At 39.5% G+C, this 26916-nt stretch overlaps 2 protein-coding genes across 2 annotated transcripts in view; one reads left to right on the top strand and one right to left on the bottom strand.

The window, feature by feature from the left end:
* The window catches only part of haspin (histone H3 associated protein kinase), a 59753-nt gene extending 44049 nt beyond the window's left edge, over positions 1–15704 (top strand). Inside the window, exons 9-15 of the mRNA XM_055638537.1 lie at positions 1474–1536; positions 3980–4071; positions 5974–6053; positions 6161–6249; positions 10164–10306; positions 13762–13861; positions 15471–15704. Of these exons, the coding sequence (XP_055494512.1) occupies positions 1474–1536; positions 3980–4071; positions 5974–6053; positions 6161–6249; positions 10164–10306; positions 13762–13861; positions 15471–15678 (775 nt within the window). The 3' untranslated portion in view covers positions 15679–15704. The remainder of the gene's footprint in view (positions 1–1473; positions 1537–3979; positions 4072–5973; positions 6054–6160; positions 6250–10163; positions 10307–13761; positions 13862–15470) is intronic.
* Positions 15705–16681: 977 nt separating this feature from the next.
* LOC129698999 (protein FAM184B-like) overlaps positions 16682–26916 on the bottom strand; it is a 238732-nt gene continuing 228497 nt past the window's right edge. The window contains exons 15-16 of the mRNA XM_055638560.1: positions 22833–23038; positions 16682–19659 (exon numbers count right to left, since the gene is read on the bottom strand). Coding sequence (XP_055494535.1) covers positions 19572–19659; positions 22833–23038 — 294 coding nt within the window. The 3' untranslated portion in view covers positions 16682–19571. The remainder of the gene's footprint in view (positions 19660–22832; positions 23039–26916) is intronic.

The raw sequence follows: 26916 nt of genomic DNA, 5'->3' as shown, positions 1-26916 counted from the left end.
ATCAGGGGGTATGGAGAGAAGGCAGGTACAGGATACTGAGTTGGATGATCAGCCATGATCATATTGAATGGCGGTGCAGGCTCGAAGGGCCGAATGGCCTCCTCCTGCACCTATTTTCTATGTTTCTATCCCTCTAAACTCCAGCAAGTTTGATAGTTTGCAGGACAGACAGGAGATTCTTTGGCAGCAAATGGGACTCGAAGATGGTGCGTTGCTTCCCTGAATGTTATAAAACATTCTCAAAGAATGGAAAATGGTGTTCAATTCATATGCATGAGGTATTGCATTTTGGAAATTAGTTAGGACTTTCACCAGGAAGTAGGGTCCCAGGAAGTGTTGTAGAACAGAGGGAACTTGGAGGTTAAGTACATGGTTTCCTGAAAGTGGAATCACAAGTTGATAGGGTGGTGAAAAGGGATTTTGGCGCACTGCATCAGTCAGGGCATTGAGAGTAGTTGTCGGGATGTCATGTTGCACATGTACAAGATGTGTAAAGGGCCTGTCCCACTTTCACGACCTCTGCTGAGTTTGTCCTTGACTCGTACTCACAACATGGTCGTCACGAAGTTGTAGGTATGTCATGATGCAGGTCGTAGGTACTCGTGGCATCAAGTAGGTCGGGGAGTTTTTTCAACATGTTGAAAAATGTCCACGAGTAAAAAAGGTCGTGAAGGTGGGACAGGCTCTTTAAGATCCCGACCTGAAACTTAACCTATCCAGGAATGCTGCCTGACCTCCTGAGTTACTCCAGCGTTTTGTGTCTTTTATTTTAAGATGTTGGTGAGGTTGCACTTGGAGTAGACTTCAGTTGTCACTTCATGGGAAATGGAATGACGCAAGGAGATAGAATTATGGTCAAGTGAATCTGACTGTGAAGTCCCATTTGCAGAAAATCTCCCAGGCTACTGCACCCCCTTTAATACATGCAAGTCAGCACAGCACATTATTTCATCAATCTTCCCTCTTTGTTTGTTTCCTGGCTGACTGATTCTTCACAGTATGCACCTTGTCTAATCTCCCACAAAGTCTGAAGAAGGGTCCCAACTTGAAATGTCACCTATCCATGTTCTCCAAGGATGCTGCCAAACCTGCTGAGTTACTCCAGCACTTTGTGTCTTTTTATTAAGATGTTGATAAATTTCCACTTGGAGTATTGTATTCAGTTCTGGTTGTTCTACTACAGGAAAGATGACATTAAGCTGGAAAGAGTGCAGAACAGATTTATGAGGATATTGCTAGAACTTGAGGGTCCAAGTTTCCGGGTGAGAATGTGTGGTCTCAAACTTTATTCCTTGGAGTGTAAGAGGCTGAGGGGCGGTGTTATAGAAGTGTATAAAGTCGCATTTCTTAAACTGATTTACCCAATTTTGAATATTCAAATGCACGACCCAATTTTTGGTGGAGTTATTTTGTGTTTTTTAAACACTGTATGCAAATAGATATCCTAATTGGAAATCATTTTCTTACCCTTAGGAAACTGAGTCAGTTGCGTGAAGAAAGTGAAAATTCCACCTTTGGATTTATTTGTCTACATTCGTAAGTGCACTTATGTATCACAGATTCAATTTTAGTGCATTTGTGCTTTGCAATTGTTGTTTAATAAAAGTTGACAGAACCTTCTTTTATTGCACACACTTTTGGATCCACTGTGTCTTTAGAGTTTTGCACCTTTATTGATGGGTGGTGGAATATTGGGGGCATGGGATTTTAATGCTAGCCTACTTCATCTGGGTGTGATTTCATGACATTTGTATCAAAAGAATTGTGATTCTAGTCACGTAACAATATTTTATTTTCTGATAGATTTGAGTCTACTTCATTAACCATAACAAAATGGCAATAGAAAAAAAAAATGGCTCTGTTAATTTCACTGATATTGGCATAAACAGTAAAGGAAATATTAAATGGATTTTTCAAGTAAAGAAAATGGCATTCAGCACATCGAAACTGTCATTTAATCGGTCTCAGTTTTGCCAATAATGAAATGTCTAAGATAAATAAATTATTCTTCTGCCTTCAAATGTTTGTGTACATATAACCCTAAGTCTTTCTATTTCATGTTCCTTTTGAAATGCTACCATACATTTTACACTGCTTCTCTTTGCTTTACCAACCAAAACATATTACCTCACACTTCCCTCGTCAAATTTAATCTGCAATGCATTTAAACATTTTGCATTCTGTCCTGGTTCTTACTGTTTACTATTTGCATTTGATGTTGTCTTCAAACATCAATGTGTGTTTTTGATCTGACGGGTGCAGAGCCATAATTCAGAAACAGTAGATCCATTGCCAACACTTGGGGACATCTGACCTCTTCAGTCTAAAACAAACATAACAATTTACCATTATTCATAGCTTTCTATCACTTGCTAATTTTGTAGTTAGTGAATGGCTTTAGGGGGAGGGTGCAAAGCCAGTTATTGCAGTCCATTTAGTACCTTTGACATTTGGAGGAAAATGAGATAATGCCTGCCCATCGTGCACACACACCTGCACACACACCTAAGCGCGTGCACACACACACACACATACACACACACACACCCCTACGCACGCTCACACATACACACACACCTACACCTACGCGCGCACACATACACACACACCTACGCGTACACACACACATAGAAAACATAGAAACATAGAAATTAGGTGCAGGAGTAGGCCATTAGGCCCTTCGAGCCTGCACCGCCATTCAATATGATCATGGCTGATCATCCAACTCAGTATCCCGTACCTGCCTTCTCTCCATACCCCCTGATCCCCTTAGCCACAAGGGCCACATCTAACTCCTTCTTAAATATAGCTTATATTATACACGCCCCCCCCTACACACACACACACACCTGTATACACACACCTACACACACCTACACACCCACACACACACACACACACACACACACACACACACCTACACACACACACCTACACACACCCCTGCACACACACCTGCACACACACCCTACTGCTTACGTTTTTTCCCCCTTTGAGACAATGAAATTCACCGGTCACCACTGGCTACAACCTTCGACCTCCTGGCGACCCACCTACGGCACGAGAATTCTCGCTACTCTCCATGGCGGCTTCATTCTGGTTGTACCACATAATGAGTCCGCTACAAATTCCCAGAATGCGGAATCTCCTCACGACCATGACGGCGACTACCCTGCAACCACCCGCAAACATGTGGTGACCATTGAGTCTCCTGCAATTGTCTAAAAAGTCGCCTAAGTGGGACAGGCCCATTAGTCGTACATTATGGTAGCAACTTTGCTCCAACTCACCCAAGCTGATCAAGTGGCCAACTAAGTTAGTCCCATTTGCCTGGTGTATGACCAATATTCCTCTAAACCTTTCTCATTCATGTACCTTTTAAATGTAGTTATTGAGCCTGCCTCAAACACGTTCTCTGAATTCATTTTGTACATACACCATCCTCTGTGTGAAACTTTACCACTCTGGTTTTTATGAAATCTTTCCCCACTCATGTTAAGCCTATGCTCTATAGTTCTTGATTCCCCACTCAGAAAGAGGGTGGGGGAGCAACATCTTTATACACCTTTTCTATACACCTTCCAGCTTCATGCCATCTTTCCTACTGGAAGATGACAAAAATCAAACACAATACTCCTGTGCAACCTCACCAATATTTTGTGCAACATAGCATCCCAAATTCAATACTCAAGAATCTTACTGATAAAGCCCAGCATGTCGGAGACTCTTTTCACCATTGATTGAGATTGGCTGGGTATTTCTCGATGACCTAGAACACTTCAGATGCAGGAGAAGTTATGTTTTCTGAAGTTCACGGGAAACAGTGTCTGCTTCTTCCGTGCCAATTGTAATGCCAAATTTGTTAGTTTGTCAATGCCAAAAGGTACTTGGAATATTGCACCTATTTAAAAAAACTCTAAACTCTGTGATCTTTATTATAAATATTGTATAAAGTAAAATAAATGTCCTTGTTTTATAGTGTGCACTGTGTCAAAGATTCTTATCCTGCAGAGCTTCTAAAAGCTTGGGACAAATATAATCGAATCAAGACTTCTGAAAATGATCGTCCAGGTGAGCATAGTGGTTGCGTTTTCCTGCGGGGCTACAAAAAAACTTTTTTCTCTTGCACTTAAATGTGTTTGACACATTTTGAGAATAAATATGAATACTTCCAAACTTGGGATAGGCAGATGCAGTTTAACTTTGAGCTATTTCTGAAAGTCATTTGTAAGCTTCGTATAAAGAAAATTCTGATTTATGCCATTAATGCACCCAACAAATACAAGCATAAGCTAAACATGGCTGCAATACAGGCCTGGCAGAGCATCACCAGAGAAGACACCCAGCAACTGGTGATGTCCATGAATCACAGACTTTAAGCAGTCAATGCATGCAAAGGATATGCAACAAAATACTAAACATGACTACTTTCATTTACATGACATTGCTGTGTCCCAAACATTATGGTGCCCTGAAATAAGGGGACTATGTATAAACTGCTGTAATTTCTACATGGTGAAACCAACATTTCTAAAAATGGCCTTTATTAAAATCTGACAATGTGCACTTTAACTACATGTGATTTTTGTTATTACAAATCTCAAATTGTGGAATACAGAGGCAAATAAATAAATGATGGGTCTTTGCCCCAAACATTATGGAGGGCACTGTAGCTCTAGACCCCCTTTCCCCAGCCTGAAAAAGGGTCTCAGCCTGAAAAACATCACCCATTCCTTCTTTCCAAAGATGCTGAGTCCCGCTGAGTTACTCCAGCGTTTTGCATCTATCTTCTGTTAATCTAGATGTCACTGTAAACCATTGGCTAGCATTTGTTACAATTTTGGACCTTAATCGTTATGTATACTTTTGTTAAATAATCAATTTTTCACGTCTTTTTGTCCTAATCTTTCCTAACCAAGCCTGCATTGTGTGAAACCCAGAAATGTGTGATTTTACTAACTTTTTAAATTAAGTTTAATATTGCATCAAGTGGAATGAACTTCTGTGCAACAATCATCAGCAAATGTCCCTCTTCACCCTGTGATTGAAAAAAGATTATGACAGAAATAGCTGACGATGTTTAGGTCTTGGTCACTGCCCTTGAAAAATTGCAGATATTCACCTCCTGAAATTATAACTACCTTGTAGACAACTTCTGCTCTGGATATTTAACAACTTTGCTCTGATTTCAAGTTTATTGACTGTCTACCTGTAAAATTAGCCCTGAAATTCTCCACTCCACATCCATCCTGAATAGAATATTGAATGGCTATATCGCTTGAGGTGCTTTGATGCCATTGATAATACAACTAATTTTATATATTTTTCAGCAAAATCGGAATATACTTTTTTACAACATTTTTACTTAAATGAATACCGAACCATAGAAAACTTGAGTCTTTCTGGCAATTTTTACTTATTTTCTTTAAGCTTTTTATCTGTTCTGTTCTACTTTCACTTCTTCATGTGTGGGGATAAATGCATATGTATTCTGCAATTTTTCTTTGTTGCTTGATTCTATAGCTTATAAATTACCAAATATTGTTTTACAAAAAAAGTTTAACTGCATTTAAAATGAGTCATGAAACCATTCACTCCCCAAGTGTGCTACTATTGGTTTTGAATATTCAACAGGCAAATAATTGCTCCCTACTGTAAATGAAGTGTGAGGTTTTACAAATCAATCCAAGCAAAGTATTTGTACAATAAATTGTAACAAAAGAAGCAATTTAAAAAAGCTTATTGAATAATATAAAATGGAGGGAAAACCAGCAGGGAAGAATTTTCCATTTCTGCTGTGATAAATTTAGTTGTAATAATAGCAAGGATTTAATCTTTTGGAATCTGTTCTGAATTGCTAATGTCACATTTAAAATTTTCCATAGTCATTCAATGATTCAAGGGCTTGTTTGTTTCCTAAATTCCCCACATTATTGAAAATTCTTAACATTGTGAAATGTATTTTCTCTTTAGATGAATTACAGAATGAGCAACTTTACATAATTTTTGAATTTGATTATGGTGGTTGTGATCTAGAAAGTATGGAAACAAAGGTAATTTAAAAAATATTTTCTTATCTTTGCTTGAATTGCAATTCTATCATTTATTATATTTCTGACTGTTCCTCCATTGAGTTTATTGCATCAACCTATTCCTCTAGATACCTTCCCTTGAAGAAGCAAGAAGTATATTGCATCAAGTAACTGCATCCTTGGCTGTGGCTGAAAGCTCTTTGCATTTTGAGCACAGGTAGGGAAGGGAGGAAGGATTTTTCATTAACCGTTGTAAAATAATAAGCCTCGTCTACAAATGAACCCTCATCAATACTTACGTTACACATTTACGACTTGAACGTGTGGATTTAGCTTAGTGACTTGAATACATTTTCAGAGTAAGGATATTGAGGACCACAATGATTGGGTCTAAGAATGCCATTTGTAATCAAATTTCTTACTGAAGCAGCCAATGGCTGGTTTATAATGGATGTGAATTTAGCAACCAATACCCTAGCCAAATTATTTCATGTCCTCAGATATTAGGAGTTTATCGTTTTTATATTCAGTTTTTCCAACTGTTTTGTGCATTATCAACCATTATGCTAATGATGGGATCTGCTGATGAAGAGAGCTTAGAACGTTTATTTTTTTTAAATTGCATGCACCTCTTTTCATGACCTGTGAAGTTGTTTCTGAATAAACATTGATGTTTTTGTGAACTTTAATTTTTATTTAATACTATGTGAAGTCAGGGAATTTTGATCGAGAGAGTAATATGAATACTTTTACACTTTCCTTCCAAAATTTGCCAAACAATAACAATCTACGCAGTGTCTTTTACATTGTAAAAAACTTTACAAAATTTGCCATCAAACCACACCAGCTGCAAAAATGGGCGGGGAAATGATATTTGGAGTTTAACCTCACCAAATGCATTTTGGGATGTTGAATGCAAGGAGAGAGTATACAGTTAAAAGCAAAGCCCTTAACAGCACTGATGTGCAGAGGGATCTTGGAGTCCAAGTTCGTAGTTCAGTAAAAGTAGCAACACAAGTAAATAGAGTGGTAAGAAGTGGTCTGCTTGCCTTCATTGCTAGGGGCATTGAGTATAATAGTTAGGAAGTCATGTTGCAGCTTTATAGGACTTTGGTTAAGCCGCATTTAAATATTGCATGCACTTCTGCTCGCCCCATGGCAGGAAAGATGTGGAAGTTTTGGAGAGGGTGTAGATGTGGTTTATCAGAATGCTGCCCAAATTAGAGAATTTCAGCACCAGGAAGAGGTTGGATAGATTTGGTTTGTTTTCTCTGGAACATCAGAGGTTGAGGGGAGACTAGAGTATACAAAATTGAGGCATAGGTAGGGTTGACAGTCAGAACCTTTTTCCCCAGGGTGGAAATGTCCAACACTAGAGGGCATAGTAATAAGGTGAGAGGGGGAAGGTTTAATGGAGATATGTGTGGCAAATTTATTGGCCTGGAATAGATTCTAATGCGGGGAATAGTGGGATATACAATACGATAGAACTTTATTTATCCCAGGATGGAAATTGATCTGCCAACGGTCATAAAAACACAAAATACATGAAACATGAAATTAAAGTGACGAGTGGCAAGATTGGGGATGGGGGATGTGGGGGGGGGGGGGGGGGGGGGGGGGGGGGGGGGGGGGGGGGGGGGGGGGTGGTGGGTGGGAAGGGGAGAGTCGGTCTCAGTCTACTACACGACATATGGGTCACGTGCAGACCGGAGATCAGTTTGGCTGGGCATCATGTTGGGCACAATCATTGTCGGCTGTACTTTCTATGTTCTATGTATTATCAGAGCACCAGAAGATGAGAGCTTTGAGGATATGTCAGGGCTTTGGGCTTAGACAGGTGAGGTAGAGGGTGTCATGATGGCTTCATTAAAATGAGACTGCTGGAGGCTAACGTTGAAGAAGTGCAGATATGGGAGATTTATAAAGCTGGCATTTGTTACAGAGATATGGGAATGATGCTGTGGAAGGGTATGTTAACCAGGGAATGATTTTTTTGAATTAAGGCATTGTTAGAGTGACATGATTGTGACATAGGTATTAGACGTCTTGGTGTGTTAAAATCTGAGCTGTGAAGTTTGGGTGCTGAAGTTTACGTGGGGTGGTGATTGGGAGGGTTTGCTAGTTTAGCTGATGTTGAGATAGAGGTGAGTGATGTTGGATAGATTGAAGTAAGCTCCCTTGGTAATAGGGAGGATATTGGGTCATATGTTGAACTTCTAACGCGACAGATTACCAAGGGGCTTCTCTAAGACTGGATCGATCTTGGAGGGTTGTAAGCTTTTAAGCAGCCACAAAGATGACAGAGGGCAAGGCCATGGAGGGTTTTGAGCATATGAATTTTAAAGTAATGGCATTGCCTGATTAAATATTGGCAAAGGAGGAAGATAGTGTCAATTGTGTCAAAAGACTGCAGACAGGTCAAGCAGGATGAGAAGGGATAGTTCAGTCCAGTCATAATCAGCATTTCACATGTGCCATTGATAAAATCTTTTTCACCGTGTTACTGTCACAGAACCTGCTTGGAGCGATTGGAGCATCGATTTTTGTGGAAAGATGTGCACAACGGAAATGCTTAGAAAGAATTTGGGAAGTAAATGGAAATTGGAAATGTTATAAAGCAGAAAGAGTATACTAGAAACTCCAGTGATTGATGGACTAGGATTCCTGAACTTAATCTGATAGAACCAAGTCTATAGCTCTGCCAAAATTAACGTGTAATGGTGCTGAAATGCAGCAGATGAAATACCAAAGACTCAGATGACTGACTTTTGCTGATCTCTGCAATGCCTGTAGTTTCAATAGTCCATTGGCATCCGTGTGGGTTAAAAGGTTTAAAATCATCCCGTTGTTTGTTCATGATCTCCAATAGAGAGTGCGTGTTTCTTTAGATGTTAATTTTCCTCTTGCACTGGTACAGATATGAAATTGAGTTAAATGTCTGTAGTGCATTCTACCTTAATTTCCAGGTATTTAAATAAACTGATGGCAGTATTATTAGTATGTAATCTTTCATGGCAAATTAGGACTGGTTCATGTTTAAGAAGGAACTGCAGATTCTGGTTTAAACTGAAGATAGGCACAAAAAGCTGGAGTAGCTCAGCGGGACAGGCAGCATCTCTGGAGGGAAGGAATGGGTGAAGTTTTGGGTCGAGACCCTTCTTCAGATGGACCCTGGTTCATGTTTGATTGATTAGGAGATTCTGAAAGCTTAATAGTAACGGTATATGCCGATGATTTGGGGGGAGTTGTTGTTGTACAACTTTAGATTGTAGTCATTTATTTCATTTGAACATAAACATCAATGCAAAGTATTTCATCCCTGGAAATGTGTCAAAATATTGTATTATCTGATGAGTGAGTACGAAGTCTATCCCACTGCATTGTCATGTCATAGACCAATGTCCTATCCTTATTTCGACTAAGAAATCGTCCTTGTATCTGATATTGGAATAGGTTTAATATGAAGTGTGTGCACGTGGGTCTCATTAAAGACACGTCACGGTGGTGCAGTCACGGTGGTGCAGTCACGGTGGCGCAGCGATAGAATTGCTGCCTTACAGTGAATGCAGCGCTGGAGACCCGGGTTCCATCCCGACTACGGGTGCTGATTGTACGGACTTTTTACGATCTCTCCGTGATCTGTGTGCGTTTTCTCCAAGATCTTTGGTTTCCTCCCACACTCCAACGACATATGGGTTTGTAGGTTAATTGGCTTGGTAAATGTAAAAATTGTCTCTAGTGGGTGTAATATAGTGTTAATGTGTGGGGACCGCTGGTTGGCGCGGACCCGGTGGGCCGAAGGGCCTGTTCCTGCGCAGTATCTCTAAACTAAACCCATTTTGGATCTTGTAGGGTTAATGCCAGAGACACATGATTCCATTGGTAGCCCCTAACATTCCAAATCTGATCAACAAAAAGTACCCGTGCTTTTGTTTTGCCATTTGTGGAAATTATTCTTGAGTGTTAACCTGAGAATTCTTGATTTTGCTTCATATTATGGAGTCCTTGCTCAGATCACATGGCATTCTGCCTTCCCACTTCAGGAATTTGGACCTTGGGTATATTTTTAAAAGCAATTTGGTTTTTGATAATTGTTATATCGAAGTAATCATTTGAATTCAATTTCAGAGACTTGCACTGGGGTAATGTACTTGTCAAGAAAACTGGCATCAAGCAAGTTGAATACAGATTGTGTGGGAAAACTTTCAATATTAACACACATGGATATGTAGCTCATATTATTGATTTTACCCTATCAAGAATGGGAGAAGGTTAGTGATATTAAAATCTATACTGACAAAGTTATGTATTTTGTGCATTGTGACTATTTTGTTTTAAATAATGCTGTGGATGTGATAGCGCAGTTTTTTCACCACACATCATGTGACTGAAACACATTAATTTGAAATAAATTACAATTCAAAATATTTTTTAGTTTAATATTAACCTTTTACTGCTTAGCCAAGAATGAGAACTTAATCTAAGCCCATGAATCATCATTGGTTTAACCACAATTTGCACGATTATGCAAAACGTTTTAATATTTTTAATTTAACATTCCTTTCATTCTTTGCAGGGAAAATAATATATATTTTTGACCTATTATTTTACTGGATCCTATTCTCTAATTCAGAAATATGAGCAGGTTTTTTTTTCAAAATAACAGGCAGTTTCATTTGCTGAAAGCCTGATCAGACATAGAAGATTAATTAACAAAATTCAGGGATTATTGTCCATACAGTTACTTCAGTTGATGTTCCCAAAATTCTGTGAGAAAGAATGTGTGTGTGTACTATTGCTTACAATTGTAGCGATTGTTTAACCAGAACAAAGTAGCAAATTATGCTTTACACATAATTTGAAGAATTTGTAAGTCCTGATAATATAAATAAACCTCTATAGAGCACCATTGCAAAATGAACCTAAACGTACTTTGCCCACACCTCCCTTCCCCTTGTGGCTATTCTGTTCTTGGAACTTGAGGCTAAATTTCAAATTGTAAAACAAGGGCAGTCGCCTATAATCAAACATTTGTGGATCAATCACTGGTCAAGAAAATGCTTAGTTTGTGTAACAAGATGATATGTTTCATATGGTGTTTCTACAGGTAGCATGCCCTAGCTGGGGAATCACTTTCAATACCCATCGATCTCTGTCCAACCATTAAAATTAAGATCAATGGATGTAAAGTTGTTGGAATCTGTTATAGCAATGTATGAATTGTACCTAGTTTTTTCTTTTTAAATGTTGATACATTATTAGAATGAGTTGTAAAAATATTGATGCATTTTTTACTTTCATCAACTTGCCTCTTCTCTCCCAATCAAATCTCCAAGCATTGCTGTTGGCTTCACCGTATCTTTAGGAATGGGCTGCAAAAAGGACATTATTGCCATAGAGAGAGTGCAGAGACGGTTCACCAGACTGATTCCTGGGATGTCAGGACTGTCTTATGAAGAAAGACTGGATAGACTTGGTTTATACTCTCTAGAATTTAGAAGATTGAGAGGGGATCTTATAGAAACTTACAAAATTCTTAAGGGGTTGGACAGGCTAGATGCAGGAAGATTGTTCCCGATGTTGGGGAAGTCCAGAACAAGGGGTCACAGCTTAAGGATAAGGGGGAAATCCTTTAAAACTGAGATGAGAACAACTTTTTTCACACAGAGAGTGGTGAATCTCTGGAACTCTCTGCCAGAGGGTAGTTGAGGCCAGTTCATTGGCTATATTTAAGAGGGAGTTAGATGTGGCCCTTGTGGCTAAGGGGATCAGGGGTATGGAGAGAAGGCAGGTACGGGATACTGAGTTGGATGATCAGCCATGATCATATTGAATGGCGGTGCAGGCTCGAAGGGCCGAATGGCCTACTCCTGCACCTAATTTCTATGTTTCTATGTTTCATATATTGTGGACATATCCACTAAACATTGACAGCAATTATCTGTATCTTTGTGAGATACTGCTGGAAATATTAAGAACTCCTTCCTTGTCTCAGTCCTCTGGTGACATATTTCAGAATTGGACAGGAGCTGTTTATTCTGATGTGTTCTTTTGAGGAACAACAGTAATAGGGAATGATGCACATACAGGTTATTTGACACACTTTACCTGTGTCAGATCTTCAGTCAAAGATTATTGCATTCTTCAGTTTCCTCAGGGGGAAAGTCCTATACCTTGATTGTAATACATTTTGCATTTTTGATTTGCTTCCAAAACTTTGTCAAGTAATTTTGATCTGTCGTTTAGATACCAACTTTTGTCAGAAGAAACGGTTTCTTCTTATTTACACTGTCAAAACCTTGCAAAATGTTGAATGCATTTGTTAAATCTTTTCTTATCTGTTCTGAGGAAAACAATTGCAACTTTCCTAGTCCTATTTCATAACTAAAGTTCATCAACTCTACTGCTCCTTTTTCAAGGCATTGGCATCTTTATTAAACTATACTATCCAGACTTGGAATTAAAAAGTAACCTGCAGTTTAAATGATGTTAAACATAATTTCATTAAAAAGTATATTTCTATTCCACGATCAATAAAGCTGTTTATATAACAATAGTTATTATAAAAAGCCTTCTGAATCATTCCACTTTCAGTGGGATGCAGAGGCAGTGAAGTTGATCACAATAATCATTAAGGTAATGAGTGTATGTTTATGAGAGATGATACAAGAGACTTTAGATCCTGGAACCCAAAGCAAAAAATAAGCTGCTAGAGAAACTTCAGGTCGGGCAGCGTGTTGAGTTAAATGGAAGTTATTGTTTCTGTTGAGACATTTCACTTTCATATCCAGATGAACAGTCTCAATCCAAAATATCAACTGTGTATTTCCCTCTGCAGATACTGCCTGACCTGATGAGTTCCTCCAACAACACATTTATTTTACTGTTTCAGCTTCTACACAGATCATTTGTCATCTACAAACACTTGGTTATGCAAATATTGTCTCCACTTTTCCAGAATTTCATCATTTAATTCATCCTGACAATCATCCTTATTTTATTCAATCATAAAAGGCTTTATGAGAACAGGAGTGTGCCATAGCAGTTAACAGTCAGTAGTACTTTTGAGGTGTAGGCAACGCTAGACAATAGAAAAGAAATGGTGTATTTGTGATACCATAGCATGAAGTAAAGGATCAAATAATTTCATGGGTAGAGGATTAATTCATTTAATAAATGTTGATGAGTACAATTAAATAAATTATATCACTTTAAATCGTTTATGAGTCCCTGACAGTATAAACATCAAATCGAAAAGCTACTGCAGGAATCGGGGGTGGCACTGTGGCGCAATGGTAGAGTTGCTGCCTTGCAGCGCCAAAGATTTGAGCTTGATCCTGAATACGGGTGCTGTCTGTACGAAGTTTGTACATTCATCCTGTGACCACGTGGGTTTTCTCCGGGTGCTCTGCTTTCCTCCCACACTCCAAAGATGTAGAGTTTGGAGATTAATTGGCTTCAGTAAAATTGTAAACTGTCCCTTGTGTAGGATAGTGTAAGTGTACGGGGTGATTTTGGATCAGCACGGACTTGGTGGGCTGAAGGGCCTGATTCTACACTATATCTCTAAATCTAAAGTAAAGTCTAAAGAATAAGTTGAAATCTGTAATGGCATCTTAGGGTTTAAAACATTTAGTTTTAATTTATAATGTGTTTTGAATGTCTCATTCATTATATATTTCCAGTACTCATTTTTCTTTTGCTCCACAATAATCTGTCCTCCCAGATGTTGTGCACTTTTGTGATCTTTCCTCGGAGGACGATATCTTCCATGGTCAAGGAGATTACCAGTTTGACATATACAGAAAAATGAAGGAGGAAAACCTGTAAGTAATCAAAGCATTGAAAGATTTTCAATTTTTTGTGTAAAAAGTACTTTTTAGCCTATAACTATATTTATCTGCAGTGTGTACCCAATATGTAAGAAATATACTGAGCTATGATTTCATTGACTAAAATCTGTTGCAATAACGCGAGGTTTGCACTGAAATGGGTAACCTTTCGATAGTTAGTATCAACCGGATTATTGCTGTGGAATCTTAGCAAGATCTTTTTGGTTTTCTGGCAAAATATTTTCCAATCTTTTTTACCTTTTTAACATTGTGTAAAAATGTTCAATTTGTTATTTGCTGTTAAGTGTTTATTTTATATCTCTGCACTATTGGGTTTTGAGAAATGAGTGTTGCTGATTATAGAGAAATGGTGCTTTGCTGAAATGAACATTAAGCCAATAATGCTGCAGCTGCTATTTTTTTTATATGCCTTTCTTCCCAAAGGCAAGGGACTGCTTGTTATTTGTTGCAGACAAAATAATTAGAGGAGAGGCTATCAGTGGTATAGCTCAAAGCTACTTCACAAAATGTGTTTGGGTTTATTATTGTCACATGTACTGAGTTACATTGGGAAACTTTGTTTTGCATGGTACCAGACAGATCAGATATACCATACATAGCCACAATCAATTCTCCTCTCCCTCGTTTATCCCCATCTCTATCTTGCTTGTACCACTTGAAACCTGGAACATTAAGCTGCCAGTCCTGAGTTGGATGATCAGCCATGATCATATTAAATGGCGGTGCAGGCTCGAAGGGCCGAATGGCCTACTCCTGCACCTAATTTCTATGTTTCTATGTTTCTATGTCCTGAACCTTTCTAGAATTGCCATAAGGTCCCAGTGGCACATACCTATCCATGCCCTGAGTTTATCTGCCTTACCTGTCAGACCTTTAGCGTTGAATTAAGTGCAACTTATTTCAACAGTCCTGCCTCTGCTGTCTGCTGAATTTGCTTTTGTGGATTTCCATACTAACTTCCAGCCTCACTCCTGCATTGCATCCCGACCACCTGCACTGATTACACAGCCACGCATTCACGTATCCTACCCTTGAAGTCCTGCTTTTTAATCTTATGCCTGTATGTACATTACAGAACCTCATATTTTTTCCTATCTATATCATTTGTGCCACTGAGCACAACAACGTCTGGCTGCTCCCCCTCGCCCCTGAGAATATTCTGCAGGACCGTGGTGCAATGAGATGACACGTCCTGTTTGCTGCCAATGAATCTCCACTCTGTCCCCCTAACAAATGCGATATTTGCTGTTCTCCAACTGGTTCATCAACGGCATTGGTTTTTATGATTTTTGTATTTCATCTTTCCTTTGAGATTGTTTTAAAAGAAAGTCAGCTGACATAACTTCCCTTCTGCATTGAGAACAAACATTGCTTTGTAGAATTGCAACCTTTTTTGTGTTCATTTTCAAAATGCTGTTTTTTTTTAAATTGGCATTAACTTTGTGGAATACTTACAATGGATTTTTCTTTTATTCCCAAGTTTAATCAAAATTAACCATGTTCTGAAAATCCTAAATAACATTTTAAAAGTCTCCACGTGTATTTCTCTTATTAAAACTGAATCTTTTCTTTTGTTTCTTAGTAACAATTGGGCAGACTACAATCCACATACAAATGTGTTATGGTTGCATTACCTGGCTGACAAATTGTTAAACATGCGCTACAAGAAAAGAACCAAAAAATCTCTCAAAATGCTTAAAGAAGTCTTTGAAGAGTTCATGAGGGACTCTTTGGAGTATCCAGGTGCTGTAGATTTACTACTGTCAGGTCAACTGTTTCAACAAAATTAAAAGATTTTGCCTTTAAATGCAGAAATGTAAATAAACATGTGCAACATGAATAATAAGGTTTTTAATTGTAGAATATCATGTATTGTCTAAATAAAGATCTATTGAAAAATAAAATCAGAAAATGATGTTGATACTCTGGTATGGTAATATCTGTAGAGAAAGGGGTGACATTTCTGGCTATTGATCTTCCTGGGTTCTGCTGAAAATAATAATCCGTACTTGATAACCTTTACTCTCTCTCTTTCGCTCTCTTGTACTGTGTATATACAACTGACTAAATGCTTCCAGTACCTACTGTTTTTATAAGTGATTTTGTCTGCAGCTTATCATGCTCAAGCAAAAATTATTGTCATGCAGTCACAGATTAAATCTGATCTTTGAGTCATGGAGTGATACTTCGGCTCAACTTGCCCATACCAGCCAACATGTCCTCCCACCTACACTCGTCCCAGCTGCCTGCGTTTGGTCCATATCCCTCCAAACTTGTCCTATCCATGTGCCTGTCTAACTGTTTCTTAAACGTTGGGATAGTCCCAGCTGCAACTACCTCCTCTGGCAGCTTATTCCATACCCCCACCAGCCTTTGAGTGGAAAAATTAACCTTGGATTCGTATTAAATCTTTTCCCCCTTCACCTTGAACCTATGTCCTCTGGTCCCTGATTTCCCTTACTCTGGACAAGACATTCTGTGCATCTTCCCGATTTATTCCTCTCATGATTTTATACACCTCTATAAGATTACCCCTCATCCTCATGCGCTTCAAGGAATAGAGACCCAAGTCTTATGAAATTCCTTTCTGTCATTGCTTGTTGGTTAGTAACAAATGAAACATAACATTTTAAAACCAGGTTTACAAATTACTTTAAAATATATTGTTTCCTGAGTGCACAAATAAGTCTGCAAAATACACCATGAAGATGATCAACATGCCAGCCGAACATGGAGGAACATTGTTTCCTTTTGTGCTTTAGCTTGATAGTTGATTCTTTCAACTAGTATCTGTTTATGGGTTCTTGTGGCTGTTCCATTTCATAATATTGAAGAAATTTGAATTTGGGCTGCCATTCAGCCCATCATGTCCATAAAGAGTTCCCCGCTCATTTTCCAGCACACCGGAACTGTAGCTCTGCTGGACCTTCAAGTTCAGGTGGCCTCTGCAGTCCTGGGGAGGGTTCCTGGAACAATTTCCATCGCACAAAACTGTCATCTGTGCATGCGTTACATTTGGTGACTTGTGAATTCGGTAGGGCATAATTTTCATGACCTGAAATGTTGTAGCGTGAAGGTTGCCAATATAACCATAATTGATCAACATCTTATATTCCAGTGATTTTTGTATGTTCTCCCGCTGCTCCATTCACAACAGTGCACCTGCACTTTGTGCCATCTCCCCAACATGGACAAGTAATGTTCTGAACTGTGGAGATGAACAGGCACAGGGCACCAGGCCCCTCGGGTCTCCACTCCTGTTCAAAAAGATTGATTAAATCCTGCAGCTCGACACCACTACCCCACCTGATCCCCTGTTAGTCAGCTGATTTCGGCTTGAACGTTGCTGAAAGATTCGTAAACTTTTTTAATTAATCTTGGAGGGCTGTGATGCTGAGCCAAAGAAATTTAACTTGCTGAATTCTAAATAATTATCCATTCTGAGTCTCTGCACTAAATTCCATGCTTAACAATAACGTGATCAAATCAACCAATCCCTCTCAAAATCATGCATGAGGTCACCTCTCATTCATAATTTCATTAAAGATGGTCCAATCTTTAAAGTTGCTCAGGACAACCTTTTTACCCCAAGGATCAATATAGCAAATTTGCACCAGACTGATTCCAGGAAGTACATACATACTCAGACACACAAGAATGCTACAGATCGGGTCTCATTAGATTCCTATACTATTGCAGCAATCTATGAGGGAAAGGTAACAATAAATCTTTATTTAGAATCTAATGCAGAGAATGAAATTAATAGGGTGGTGCAGCAGTATTGTAGCCTTACAGCACCAGAGACCCGGGTTTGATCCTGACCACTGGTGCTACCCCTACAGAGTTTGTACTTTCTCCCTGTGACTGTGGGGTTTCTCCAGATGCTCCGGTTTTCCTCCCACAGATGTGCAGGTTTGTAGATTAATTGGTTTTGGAGTGTAGGACAGAACTAGTATACAGGTGATTGTTTGTTGCAGACTCAGTGGACCGTATGTATTTTGTTAGTCATCTCAAACGGGTATCAATTTGAAAGATTGAATCTGATTACATTCACATATGGTAAGTGAATAGCTTATTATTCTAATAGTGGTAGATCCAGTTTAAGGATATGTTACTAAGCCCTGCGTGTGCAGTTTGCTTTTTTGGTGTATGTAGTAATATTCCTTCTCTGAGTGGCAATGCTCAAAAAATGTAATTTATTTCATTGTATATATTTACAACATTGCTACATTTAAAAACTGTATAAATAGCACCATGTTCCCTGTTTACATTATAGTCATATTCCACTAACAAATTAAAAAACACCAGGAGGAGTGATCTTTCTGCATTAAACATAAGTGTGATGTTAGCAGTATATTGTAAGTATCAATTGCCCAATAATTTTTGGCATCCACACAACGTGGATACTAATCATCCTGTACCTCAATTTTCTCTACATTCTCCCACAGTGCTAAGGTTCATTCAGAATTGTCCCTTAAAGAGAACTTAAAACCATCTCATGTTTCCAGAACACAGCGGTGGGTGCCTTGAACGCGCAGCCTGGGGTGGTGGTGGTGGCAGATACAACAGTGTTGTTTGAGAGGCTTTTAAGTAGGCATATGGATATGCAGGGAATGGAGGATATTGATCACATGTGGGCGAAGGAGATTAGTTTAACTTGGAATCATGTTGGAACAGACCTTGTGGGCTGAAGGACTTTTTCATGTGTTATAATATTCTATGTCCTTAATATAGTTCCCACCTGTCCTCTATTGGGAAATACTCATCTTTCCAATCAGGAATTAATTTTGTTAAAGAAAGAAATCCAAACCAAAAGGGATCTTGTGCTAATTTTAAGAAGAATTGAGTAAAACATTGCCATTTCTAACATTCAAATAAATGGATTACATCAAATAGCAAACTAACCTAAATTGTTATTTGGAAAGGCTCCCACTTGCTCTGCACAGTGTCCCCCTGTTTCTAAATCCTTTAGCTAACTATTTAACAAACCAGTTGTTCTAAAAATGAGGATGCGCAATCTTGCAATTCTGATGTGTCAATACTGATTAACTGAAAATCAAGCAATGTGATTAAATCAGGGGCTCTTTTAGTGCTGTGTTGTTTTAACTTCTGTAACTTTATCTCTTCAATTACTTAAGATACGAGGTAGTCTTTCATTTTTAATCGTAATGCCCTGCAATTGAGGCATTTTATCTGGCATGCAAGACAATACTTTAAAAAAATATCTATTTGCTGTTCATTAATTCAATTTCATAATAATAGTTGCTAATACCACATATACCAGTACATTTAATAAATGCAAGGATTATTTTTTTCTAAATTAAACATCTAACAAAATCAAACTTGACCGTATAAAGTGCAAGAGTTTTTTAAAGAATAGCATGCTGTCCCCATAGAGTTAATGTTTGTGTCAGAGTTTTAAAACCTTGAATCTTACACGCACACATACACGTCAAACAAAAAATGTGGCAATTTGGTTGATGTAGGAATATGCTGAGCGGGACAAGGAATTACTTCAAACGCTGACAGACAATTCCCACTACTTTATGCTGAGAACAATATTTGCATATCCTGGTGAAAATATTATTACTATTTTCAATGGAATCTTAGAAATGGTGATTGAGGACATCACAAATAATTTATTAAATGAAATTCTATAAAAACATGCTTATCTAACTCATTTCTAGAATGAAAAATATTTAGTGAACCATTCATGTTGCTGAGGATCTTTTCCTGTAGTTTCTTGATTTTCCATCCCCTCATTTGTAATGCTATAACATGAACAGAAAAGGTTAATTTGCAGTCTGTTAAATATCATGTGATCTAATCTTTCATCAGCATATGGAATGAGATAAATATTACACAAGGAAAACAACGGCTCTGAAAGGATTTAAGATGGTCTTTCATATCATGGAATGGTTTATTTTTGGAATTAAATTCCCAAAAGATGGAAGAATTGGCAGTTTTTCAAGAATATTCTTTGAAGTTGGAAAACAATGTTTAATTTCAAAAGCTACCCTATTCCAATAATCCTTTCTTGATTCATTTATAAATTTCATCAGACATCAAACGATTGTCGCTTCATGATCTATGAGGCATTGATGTAGATTAACAGCTAAAATGCCTAAAGAACTAATTTATTATGTAGGGCAATCTTTCAATTTTATTATACTTATTTGTATTGGCCAACTAAATGACTGACTACTGTATATTTATTGTTGCCCACTCTTTGACAACACACTAACTCATAACTTCAGTTTTAATATGTAGTGGAGTAGGAATGTTGTGTTTTGGTACCTTAACTTAGTAATGTTAGGACTTTACCCATAAATTATTATTCTCTTTATGATGCTAATGCTTCCGTTCTGATACTTAGTAGTGAATTATAGCATTTTGACTTAATAATAATTTGTTCTTGTCTTGCAGCCAGTGTTGACATGGATTCTTCAGTCAATGGAGATGATAGACATTCCTTATCCCTGGGGCCTTTATTTTTTTAATTTGAAGTAGTCATTACATGAGTGTTCTTTGATATCCATGATTTTAGATTGTTATGTGCAGCAGTGTTAACAGAGGAGTTGTGGATACCATGGGATATTTCCATTCCTTAAGGATGGAAAGTCATGGCAAATCAATGAATGATGATTACATAGAAACTACTTCCCCCAAGAAGCTCCAACAGTTCATTTCCAGGGTTATAATAACTGCCTCTCACAACAACTAGCTTCCTCTGTTCCAGATGGGTTTCTAGTCATTGATTTTATTTTTGCCTTTGAAACTAATTATTTCCTGTAGTGCTCTGACTCCTTGGAGCCTTTCTTGGCTTAATAATTTCAAAAACCTTTGCCTTGTCTGCCATTCTCCACTGTTCCTGTTGCCCAATCAAGCCTGGAGAGAGGTTTGCAGCTGAATTGTTTTGGGCTTGGCGGTAGGTGAAACTTGAAAGCACTCTTGATGTCTCATTCACTCATGATGATATGGGGCCAGTTAAATTTATCTTGCTTTTGCTGGTTTGACCATTCCAATACATCATCGGTTTGATGCCATTGTCATTGTTCTAAAACAATTGACAGAGGGCTAGCTAAATTTACAACACAGATCTTTTTTCTGTAGTCTTTCTGGCTCTCTTGCTCACACCAGTTCTGATGATGAGACATTGACCCGCGACAATATCTGTTTCATGTAGGAAGGAACTACAGATTCTGATTTAAACCAAAGATAGACACTAAAAACTGGGGTAACTCAGTGGGACAGGCAGCATCTCTGGAGAGATGGAATGTGTGACGTTTCAGGTTGAGACCCTTCAGATCTGTTTCTCTCTGCAAAAGCTACCTGACTGGGTATTTCCAGCATTTTCTGTTAATTCCATCTTTGCTGATTTTCTACTTGAACAGGCAAGGAGTAGCATGTAAATAATATGGCTGAATAGTGGCTGAAATAATATATTCATGAAATGGCAACAGAAAATACATGGCCTGAACAGATTTTTTTTTTAAAAAGCAGGCTCGAAAGAAAACTTCAAAAATACTTTTTCAGTTGACTTAACAAGCAAGGAAATTAATTTGGCCACAACTTTTACCTTGTTTAGGAGCTGCTGGTGATACACAACATAAAGGGGATCAGAAAGATGCAGGTTTTTTAAACGTTTCCAACTTTTTTTTAGCATTCGTGTTCTGTAATCTGACAATTCTGAGTTTTGGTTTTGGAAAGTTTTGACAGTCAACCAAGTTCTTCTGAGAAGCACCAGCAAAGTGTGTCTCAGCTTCAAGCATGCAATTATAACAGGCAGAAACTTGTGCAAGGTTGACAGCAGGACTCAACTTCAGCCCCCTAATTAACTTTCAACAATTTCAATACTGCTCGCTGCTGTCTTTTCTGCTAGTGTGCTTCTCTCCTTGCTGAAAGAAGACTACACGTGGAGATGGTCTCTGCCAGATTTCAATCATGGTTTCAAAGTCATATGCTTCGATTCTACGATGTCAAGTTCTTTGCTTCCTTTACAGATTTAAATATAAATACCGCAATGCTAATATGTGCCATTTTTCGACCGTTCTTGGTTTTCACTAGTAGTGGACACTTAAAATGGAAACATTTAATTCAATTAGTATTCTAATCAAAGGTTTCTGAAATTTTTAAAGGAGGATGAGGTGGAATTCCAAAGATAAAGATCTTGGCAGCTGAAGATGTACCTGTCTACGGTGGAGTGATTACCGTTAGGGTGCTCAAGAGGCCAGAATTAGAGGAGTGCAGATAACTGCAAGTAGAACAGATTACAGAGAGCGAATGGGAGGGTTCTGAAAGTAAGAATGGGAATCATGCCAATGATGAACTGGGTGTCTATAAGTAGGCAGGCACCATCATGGTGCATTGAACGCATTGGGCAAGGAATTCATAGGAGTCGGGAATAAACAAGCACATAGCTGACAAAGGCATGGATCAGGGTTTTAATACCAGATAAGCTAGGCACTGCTGTAGTCAGTCAGGCAACACGTATAGTGCAGTTACTGATTGTGCAGATAAGTGAACTGAAGTTCATCTCTGTCAGAAATTATACTGAATTTGCAAATCATCTGCCTTTGTTAGACCCGTGGCAGGAAGAGAGGAGTGAATGCTGAGGCAGCACTGCTGATGACAGGGAGCAGAGGCGGAGATTTCTGTTTGCACAACATTTAGTTGGATAAAGTTTGTTCACCCATTAATGGATGGTGGACAATCTATGGCTATTTTGTGGTAGCGGCAGGACTGATAAAGATGGGGATGCAATAGCTGTATATGTCAGTGTGCCTGTGAGAACTATTTACGTGGCTCTGTCATATATTGTTTGATTGCATTCCTGTGAAACACCTTTAAAGTTTAAATGTGCACAAGGAGTTGTATAAATTGTTAAACCTATTGTTGGATTATAGATTATTGTATAAAATCAATACAAGGTGCAGTGTATTACCTTGGGATTGGTTTAGATGGCAGGACTTGTAAAGGCTGAAGAAATATTCTTGATGTGCTGTTGAGGTTTTGGTCCAGGCTTGGAGATTTAGTCATTGCAGGAAACATATTGATTGTACTTGATTCAGAGCTTAGAAAGCTTTTCCCATATGAACTCAGATTTGGAACACTGACCACCCGAACTGGTAAATCTTCTGTTCTCTTTTTCTAAAATTCAGTTTCACAAAACAAAAACAAACTATTAAATCTTATTAATTACTGCCTGCAAAGTAATTGCTTTAATCTAAGAGATTTTACTGAAAAGGTACGGTCTGAATACCTTTTGTTTAAGAAATAACTGCAGATGCTGGAAAAATTGAAGGTAGACAAAAATACTGGAGAAACTCAGCAGGTGAGGCAGCATCTATGGAGCGAAGGAATAGGTGACGTTTCGGGTTGAGACCCTTCTTCAGACTGATGTGGGGGGTGGGGTTGGGAAGAAGAAAGGAAGAGGTGGAGACTGGGCTGTGCGAGAGCTGGGAAGGGGAGGGGAAGGAGGGAGAAAGTAAGGACTACCTGAAATTGGAGAAGTCAATGTTCATACCACTGGGGTGTAAACTACCTACCCAAGCGCAATATGAGGTGCTGCTTCTCCAATTTGCGGTGGGACTCACTCTGGCCATGGAGTAGGCCCAGGACAGAAACGTCGCATACGGAATGGGAGGGGGAGTTGAAGTGCGGAGGTGTTGGGCAAAGCCATAGATGCTGCCTCGCAGTCTGAATGCCTTTCGTCATTATTGATATGCAAAGCCCCCAATAATTTGTGAATAGGAGCAGATAAACAGTAAACTGTAAAAATGTTATCTTGCCCTTAAATCTCCTTGTGATTTTCATGAATTGTTGTGTTTGCATGTTAATTGCCACAATTATCACCCTAGAAATTTGTCAAATAATTATAATTATAGCATAAATACCTTATTGGCAACATGAGGTAAAAACTGCCAACCAACCTCCCTTGCCCAGAAGCTGAACGTATAATTGTGGAACTTCATTCATTAATGTTCAGTTATTGGAGATTTTGAATATTTGAAGAAAATAGTCCTACTTTTCCTTTCTTTCATTTGCTATCTCTGACTTCTTTCTTTTTCTTTATCAAGCTTGACATTAGAACATAGAACAGCACAGGACAAGACAAGACCCTTCAGCCCACAATGTCTGTGCCGAACATGATGCCAAGATCACCTCTTATCTACCTGAATATGATCAATATCCTTACGCCTATCCATGGGTCTCTTAAATGCACTATCATAACTGCTTCAACCATATCCCTGCAGCGTGTTGCAGGCGCTGACCACCCTTCTGTGTAAATTCAAACTTTGAATTCACACTCTAATTTATCTTCCTGTCCATCGCTCTCCATTCCTTTCCCTCACCCCCCCCCCCCCCCCCCCCTTCGATTTACTTCTCGGATGCTTAATCTCCTTGGTGATTTTCTGCTGTTCACTAAGTTCTGTAATGCCCCATTTCCCTCACCACACTGTTTATAGACTAATTTCTTGCCACTAGAGCTGAAATAATTGGAAACACCTGATGGTAACATGTGGATGACAATCTCAAATTATAATGTGATACCACTGCTGGCTGTTTAACAATAAATCACTTTCCTGTGCCTTAGTCAATTTACTGTAAAAATGCACGCCAGATATTTGGGATGGATTAGACATGCTGCTGACTAGTTGCAAGAATATTCTTTTCACTTTATCTGCACCAGGAATAATATAGATCTTTGCCTGATTAGTGGAAATTAACCGTAAATTCTACTGGAGCAGTGTGAAAGTAGATTATGGAGACTGGTTTCACTGCAATAGCAAGGAAAGCGAACTACATTTTCTCTTTCATGGCTTGCATTCTTAAAAATAGACAATAGGTGCAGGAGTAGGCCATTCCTCCCTTCGAGCACTGCCATTCAACGTGATCATGGGTAATCATCCCCAATCAGTATCCCGTTCCTGCCTTCTCCCATATCCCCGAACTTTGCTATCTTTAAGAGCCCTATCTAGCTGTCTCTTGAAAGTATCCAGAGAACCAGCCTCCACTGCCTCTGAGGCAGAGAATTCCACAGACTCACAACACTCTGTGTGAAAAAGTGTTTCCTCATCTCTGTTCTAAATGGCTTACCACTTATTCTTAAACAGTGGCCCCTGCTTCTGGACTCCCCCAACATCGGGTACATGTTTCCTGCCTCTAGCGTGACCAAACCCTTAATATCTTATGTTTCAATAAGACATCCTCTCATCCTTCTAAACTCCAATGTACAAGCCCAGTGTAAAAGGGCAAGAGAGTTCTGCAGCAACTAAGGCAAGGTAAATTTCAATTCACCTAGCCACTTGTACACACATGCAAAAAAAATGTGTTTGAGCTGTGGCATTTATTGATCTTCATATTGAACAAGATTGCTTTCTGCATAGCATCTTGCATATATATTAAAAAAAACTAATTAATTAACTTATATGTGGCTATCATGGTCAAATGATGAACACTAATTTGTATATTATAGGTAGCCACAGGTTGAAAATCCAATAGAAAAACGTGGTCAATACCAAATGTCAATCAAAAGATTCAAACGATGCTTTCTGAAAATCATTTCTGGATAATTTTTGTAAACCCCTGCAATTTTAGCCCTGAATTTTCAACTAAAATGCTGACATATGCCATCTTCTATCAACAGGCAAGAAATAGAAAGCAACTGCCTACAAAAGTATTTGGTTTTGAGGGATAAAATGTAAAATCATTTGCTGGAAGTACTGAAAAGGACAGACAGCAATGTTATTACAGGTGCACAACCTTTAATCCGACGATCCAAATAACGAAAAGCGAATAGCGACATTTTTTCGGTCCTTGAAGAAAGGTCCTTGAAAACATTCACCGAGGGCGGCCCGCAGAGGTGACAGCGTAACCTCCGGTCGGTCCTCGAAGAAAGGGGAACTAAATCCCCATTCATAAAAGAGGTGAGGGTATATTGCGCGGGAGGGTTAATAATTGACAATATGCTGCTGCCTGCCCGCTGGGTTAAAAAGTTCCCACGGTAGACACGATACACAGTGTATCGTGAGCCTTGCATGAGAACTTTTAAACTCAGCGTGCAGGCAGCAGCAAATTGTCGCTCCCTTCAGTTTCACCCCACCTACACCCCTCTGCTTCCCGGCCATGTGTGTGACCCCTTCCCTCCCCTCTCCAGCTCCCCGCTCATTGCACCGGTGCGGGGGCTTTGCACTGTCTTCACGTCGGCGATTCTAGCAGTGCAGTGCAGTCACCGGAAACGTCAGGACCAACGGGACACCGACCCCCAGGCCCACCACAAGCACGGAGAACCCAGAGACCCACAGCCAGCAGCAGCCCAGCCCCGTTCCAACTCCAGAGGAAAACTGCAAACTGGCCGGAGACGTCAGGACCACCAGAAGCCGCTCCCCGATGGGCTGCTACGGCGACGTGGCAGTTCGCCCACAGCCCGAGCTGCACCCCCTCATCGGGACACCAACCCCCAGGCCCACTGCAAGCACGGAGATCCCAGATCAGCAACTCCAGCCCAGCCCCGTTCCAACTCCAGAGGAACACGCAGTGTATGGGCAGAAGCTGATAGTGTGGAAGGTACTTCTTGTTCTTGGGGTGGCGCAGCTCGGGCTGTGGGGGAACTGCCACTTGTCGCCGTAGTGGCCCATCGGGGAGCGGATTCCTCTGGAGTTGGAGGGGGAGGGGGGTATTGTGCTGTTTGATCGCCCCCTACTATCCCAGGGACAGGGGGACAGGACGTTCACCGAGGGCGGCCCGCAGAGGTGACAGCGGAACCTCCGGTTGGTCCTCGAAGAAAGGGGAACTAAATCCCCATTCATAAAAGAGGTGAGGGTATATTGCGCGGGAGGGTTAATAATTGACAATATGCCGCTGCCTGCCCGCTGGGTTAAAAAGTTCCCACGGTAGACACGATACACAGTGTATCGTGAGCCTTGCATGAGAACTTTTAAACTCAGCGTGCAGGCAGCAGCAAATTGTCGCTCCCTTCAGTTTCACCCCACCTACACCCCTCTGCTTCCCGGCCATGTGTGTGA

The sequence above is a fragment of the Leucoraja erinacea genome, chromosome 1 (genome assembly GCF_028641065.1).
Source record: "Leucoraja erinacea ecotype New England chromosome 1, Leri_hhj_1, whole genome shotgun sequence".
Lineage (NCBI taxonomy): Eukaryota > Metazoa > Chordata > Chondrichthyes > Rajiformes > Rajidae > Leucoraja > Leucoraja erinaceus.
Note: the sequence above shows the minus strand (reverse complement) of the source record. Positions and strands in the feature narration are given on the sequence as shown.